Below are 6274 nucleotides of genomic sequence, written 5' to 3' on the forward strand. Positions count from 1 at the left end.
ATTTTATGTATACTTTTGTTTGTATAACCTTGTTTTGGTTTGATTGTAAAAATTATTTCATTTTTACTATTTTTTAAATAAATAAAGGCATTAGTTTAGAATCTCGCCCCGGACATTAAAAATCAATGGACCGGCCCTGATAATAACCATTGTTCAGCTAGGAGTTACGGGCCTTGCCCACACTCGGGAAGATACGGGCCCTGCCCACACTTCGCTAGCCGGGAGATACGGGCCTCGCCCACACTTGTGAAGATACGGGCCCTGCCCACACTTCGCTATCTGGGAGATACGGGCCTAGCCCACACTCCAACCTCGGAGAGATACGGGCCCTGCCCACACTCAACCGCTAACCCATAACATACAAGTATCACGCTGACAACAAGTATAAGCAATTCTATCATATTAACACATATATCATACTTGACTAAACCCAGAGATACGGGCTCGGCCCACACTCTAGTACTAGCATCTCATCTACACGGGTCGGCCTTGGTGCCTTGGACCCGTTCCTACTGAAAAGGAAACTCACCTCGAAATAGCTGCTGGTCTGTGTGGGAATTGATCACCTACTACTGCTGCTGCTGCTCCGGAAACCCTCCGGCTGCAATTCCCACAATATACTCAATCAAACACTGCTCACTGACCTTTGGGTAAAATGACCATTTTACCCCTGACCTTGCCCTAAGTCAAAGTCAGAGTCAACTTTCAGTTGACCTCGACTCGCCGAGTTGGCTTTCCAACTCACCGAGTCCCTACGCAAACGACTGCCCTGAATCCTGGTCCTACTCATCGAGTTAGGCGACGACTCGACGGGTTCACCTTCTTAACCAATATTTAAGTCCTTCATCCTACTCGCCGAGTTGTATGAACAACTCGCCGAGTTCATCTTCATCCGATGAACACTTATGCGAAGACTCGCCGAGTTGTATGAACAACTCGTCGAGTCCATCTTCATCCGAAGAACACTCATGCAGCGACCCGCCGAGTTGTATGAACAACTCGTCGAGTCTGATCTTGATCTAAGGAGATTGCCTTGAACTCGCTGAGTCATGGCATTGACTCGCCGAGTACCTCCATAGATGAGTTAAGCTTCCGAATCACTGAGCCACACCCCGTGACTCACTGGTCACTCGACACTACGAAAAGGGGACAAACTCGGAGACTCGCGAATAGACTCGCCGAGTCATATGAACGACTCGCCGAGTCGTTGCCATGCACCTACTGAATACACGGATTTGCTCGATTCCAGTCCATGCCATTCAGAGATCTGGACCTCTAGGACACGAATCACACGTAAAGTTTCCAACTTTACGTGTGGATATTCACCAATATGGATTTTAGGGCTCAAAATGTCTCAAAAGGGTAGATCTAGGACTAACAAGCAACATGGGGCCAAAAAACTAACAGATCTGAGCCCCTGGAGCTCAATCTTGCCTAGATCCAAAGGCCAAACGCCTTATTACAACATACAATGCACATACAAGCTTGGGGATTTGACCAAGAGGGACCCAAATGAAGTTTTAAGCATAGAATCAAGGGGAAAACGGGTTATACCTCAAAGGAACTGCTGGAAGAACACAAATAATGCTTGGATGGCTTCCCTTCTTCTGGATCTACTTCCTTCCTCTTTCAAAGCCTTCAAAAACACACACACTAACCTCAAACTCTCAAAGAATAGCTTAGAACGAGAGATACAGGGCTTTAAGGGTCAATGGGGGCCGGCTTGGGGCTGATAAGTCCTTTAAATAGGGTGCAAACCCCTGAAACTTAGGGTTTCCTCCAACAGTTGTGACTCGCCGAGTCCGGGATATGGACTCGCCGAGTCACCAACTTAAACGTGTCCCGGGTCCCGCATCCACTCGGCGAGTCGGACCTATGACTCGCCGAGTCCAAGGCTAAAAGAAAGGAATACTCAAATAACATTTACGTACCAGGAACCGGGTGCTACAGACTAACTATGATTCTTTGGAGTTAGTTTTGAGCAAAAATTTTGATAACAATTTAGTCAAAGAAATTGCAACAAATTTCAAGCTTGATGAGGAATTACTAGAGATTATGGAGTTCATGGAAGAGAGGAAGAAAATGAGGTATGATAATACCAAGTTGAAATTGCCCATTTCTAACACAAAACTTCTTCCTTATATTGTGCAGGCACCAAAGTTAGAATTAAAGGCTCTTCCCGAGCATTTGAAGTATGCATATCTTGGAGAAGAAGATACATTGCCTGTAATTATCTCCAATAAGTTGTCCAAAAAAGAAGAAAATAAGTTAGTGAATTTGTTGAAAGAATATAAGAGAGCTATTGGGTGGACGATTGCTGACATAAAGGGGTTGAGTCCTTCCTTATGTATGCATAAGATTCTTATGGAGGAAGACTTCAAACCAACCATACAGGCACAAAGAAGATTGAATCCCCTAATGATGGAAGTAGTAAAGAAAGAAATCATGAAGCTCTTGGATGCAGGTATGATCTACCATATCTATGATAGCAAATGGATATCCCCCATTCAGGTAGTCCCGAAAAAGGCTGGGGTCACAGTTGTCAAAAATGTTGAGGGAGAATTGGTGCTAACCCGTGTGCAAAACAGGTGGCGAGTTTGTATTGACTATAGGAAGTTGAATGCTTCAACAAGAAATAATCATTTCCCTTACCATTTATTAACCAAATGTTAGAGGGATTATCGGGTAAATCCTACTATTGATGTTTAGATGGTTTCTCAGGCTTTCATCAAATTCTGGTAGCCCCGGAAGATCAAGAGAAAACCACCTTCACTTGTCCCTTTGGCACATTTGCTTATAGGCGTATGCCTTTTGGTCTATACAATGCACCCGCGACATTTCAGAGATGCATGGTGAGCATTTTTTCTGAATATGTTGAAAACATCATCGAAGTTTTCATGGATGATTTCACAGTTTATGGAAACTCTTTTGATGAATGTTTGAGCAATTTAACAAAAATTCTGCAAAGGTGCATTGACACAGATCTTGTGCTTAACTATGAAAAATGTCATTTCATGGTAGACAAGGGATTGATTTTAGGTCATATAGTGTACCAAGATTGACATTATCAAAAGCCTCCCTTACCCGACATATATTCGGGAAGTCCGTTCGTTTCTTGGTCATGCAGGTTTCTATCGGCGGTTCATAAAAGATTTCTCAAAGATTACAGTGTCGATGTGTCAACTACTCCAAAAAGATGTTGAATTTGAGTTTACTCAACCATGCAAATATGTTTTTGATCGTTTGAAGGTTTTACTCACTTTCGCACCAATCATCCAACCACCCAATTGGGATCTCCCATTCGAGATCATGTGCGACGCGAGCAACACCACGGTTGGGGCGATGTTTGGACAAAAGGTGGACCGAGCTCACCATGTCATTTACTATGCATCCAAGACTTTGGATAGTGCTCAAACCAATTACACCAGAACAGAGAAGGAGTTGTTAGCAATTGTCTTTGCACTGGAGAAATTCCGACAGTACCTCCTCGAGACCAATGTGATTATCTATTCGGACCATGCAGCTATAAAGCATTTACTACTCAAGAAAGATTCGAAGCCGAGGTTAATACGGTGGATGTTGCTTCTGCAAGAGTTCGATATAGAAATCAAAGATAAAAGTGGGAATGAGAATTTGGTCGCGGATCATCTAAATAATATTGTGCCACCCGAAGACACCACACCAATCTATGACAAATTCCTAGATGAGCATTTGTCGTTATTAAGGAAGCTTCATGGTATGCGAACATTGTCAATTGTTTGGTCATAAATCAGTTTCCCCCGAAATCTACACGTTGGCAAAAGAAAAAAAAATCAAGAAGGGGGCCAAAAGGTATGTATGGGACAAGCCATATATTTGGAAATATTACGCATACCAAATGATCTGAAGATATGTTGAGAAAAAAGAGGTACAATCCATCCTTAACTTTTGTCATACTTATGCTTGTGGAGGTCATTTTAGACCCTAAAGGACTGCTAGAAAATATCTAGAAAGCGGATTTTATTGGCCCACCATTTTTCATGATTTTTATGTACTATGTGCACATTATGATAGGTACCAAAAATTCGGGTCCTTAAGTTATAGGAATCAAATGCCCCTCACCCCCATCTTGGTTTGTGAGATATTTTATGTGTGGGGTATTGACTTTATGAGACCATTTCCGCCCTCTTTTGGCTGTACATATATTCTGTTTGAGGTGGACTATGTGTCCAAATGGGTGGAGGCCAAAACCACCCGTACTAATGATTCCAAAGTTGTGGATTTTCTAAAACCACAGATTTTCTCTCGGTTTGGCACTCCAAAAGCTTTGATAATTGATCGTGGGACTCATTTTTGCAACCGAATGTCTTAAGTCGTTTTGAAAAAGTATGGGGTGACTCATAAATTCTCAACAACATATCATCCCCAAACCAATGGGAAATCAGAGGTTTCCAATAGGCAAATCAAAGGAATTTTGGATAAAACAGTCAATCCAAACCATAAGGATTGGAGTATAGGGTTGGATGATGCCTTATGGGCATATCACACTGCTTTTAAAACCCTCATTGGTATGTCCCCATACCGGCTAGTGTTTGGGAAACCATCTCACCTTCCAGTTGAACTTGAACACAAAGCCTTTTGGGATGTGAAGAAGTTCAATTTGAATGAAGATGAAGTGGGCAACAAAAGGAAGTTGGACATTCAAGAATTGGAAGAGATCATAAATGATGCTTATGAAAGTGCAATGATCTACAAAGAGAAGACCAAAGCATATCATGACAAGATGATCTCCCCAAAAACCTTCACAAAAGGTCAAAAAGTGTTGTTTTACCACTCAAGACTCAATTTGATACCGGGGAAACTAAGATCAAGATGGGTTGGTCCCTTTGTGGTCACAAATGTCTTTGACCATGGTGCAGTGGAAATCACAAGCCAACAAACCGGGAAGATTTTCAAAGTAAATGGCCATAGATTGAAATTGTATTATGAAGGGTTCCAAGTGAAGAACGAAGAGATGGAAGTGGTTAAGAGCCCCACATATCAAGAATGAAACATATTCAGGGGCCAAGTCGAGCCGACGGCATAAAAAAATGGGCGGCTAACCGGGAGGCAACCCGGGGGTATTTTGTCATTTCCTTTATTTCTCATGTTCTCATCATATTTTCTTTGTTTTTAAGATTTCAAGTTGTTTTTCATGTTAAAAGTGGTTAAAAAATTAATTTACAAGCAGTAGCGAATTAGCGGGTTGCAATTTGAAAAAATGAAAAAAAAATCAAATTCTTTTGCCTTCTCAGAAATATACACGGGCGTGTAAATTTTGACCTATCATTTACATGGCTCGTGTAATCGTTCAGACCAGTATATTTCAGAGGTGTCATGTACACGGCCGTGTAAATCTATACCTATCGTTTACACGGCCCGTATAAACGTAAAAACAGAGTTGGACATTTTTAAGCTTAAAACTCGATTTTTTGTTCATTATCTTCACACAACCTGCAATTCTTCTTTTCCCTACTACCCCCTTCGAAAAAAATCACAAAATACTCCATCTTCCTTAATTTTACTCCAAAAATCAAGCTCTAAGGTATGAAAATTTTCTCTTTTCTTCATCTTCTTTGTCTTACATCTCAATTTCACCATCTAATGGCAAAATTTGGGGGTTTTGAGCAAACCCTAGAATTTTTGGATCTCCAAATTTCATGCTAATCTTTGTAATTTCTTGTAGGATAAGCTTGGGGAAGCATTAGACATCACCCTAACACCATTTGCAAGCACAAATTTGGTATAATTGTTCCAAACTATTTTCTTTATGCATATAGTTAGAACCACGTTTTTTGGGTGATTTTTTGTGGGATTGCTAGTTTTTGTGCATACTCTAGAGTCCGAAATTGTCCTATATTGTGTGGAAAACTTTGTTGAATTCATTGGACAATGGCTTCCCATAGCAAAAGGGCTAGAGATGGGACCTCAAATATGGGTGGTCAAGAGACTCATGATGAACAAGACCGATGTCTAATGGAAAACCCCTGTGAATTTGGCTTTATTTTTTAGACCAATCCACAAGAAATTTTGTACTCAAGCCTTATTTGAAAGGTAAAAGGGGCCCAAAAGTTTGTGTATATCTAATCCCTTAAGGACCTTCACATTTACACAAGAGTCCACACACTCTTGAAGAACATAGGTTGGGAAGGTCTCTTAAATCTCCACGCAGTAAGCTACCAAACGCCCATGTTGGAACTCTTGTCCTCCATCACCTTTGATTACCAAACACACATCATCACCTTTCGTCTTCTCA

The 6274-nt window shown here is 41.3% G+C and overlaps 1 protein-coding gene across 1 annotated transcript; it reads left to right on the top strand.

Annotated features, from left to right (window-relative positions):
- Positions 1-4549: 4549 nt before the first annotated feature.
- On the top strand, positions 4550-5029 carry LOC145054598 (uncharacterized). Its single transcript, XM_079002832.1, has one exon. It carries the CDS (start codon positions 4550-4552, stop codon positions 5027-5029), a length of 480 nt encoding a protein of 159 aa, XP_078858958.1.
- The last annotated feature ends 1245 nt before the right edge of the window (positions 5030-6274 follow it).

The sequence above is a fragment of the Lactuca serriola genome, chromosome 1 (assembly GCF_051521515.1).
Source record: "Lactuca serriola cultivar US96UC23 chromosome 1, Lser_US96UC23_V15, whole genome shotgun sequence".
NCBI lineage: Eukaryota > Viridiplantae > Streptophyta > Magnoliopsida > Asterales > Asteraceae > Lactuca > Lactuca serriola.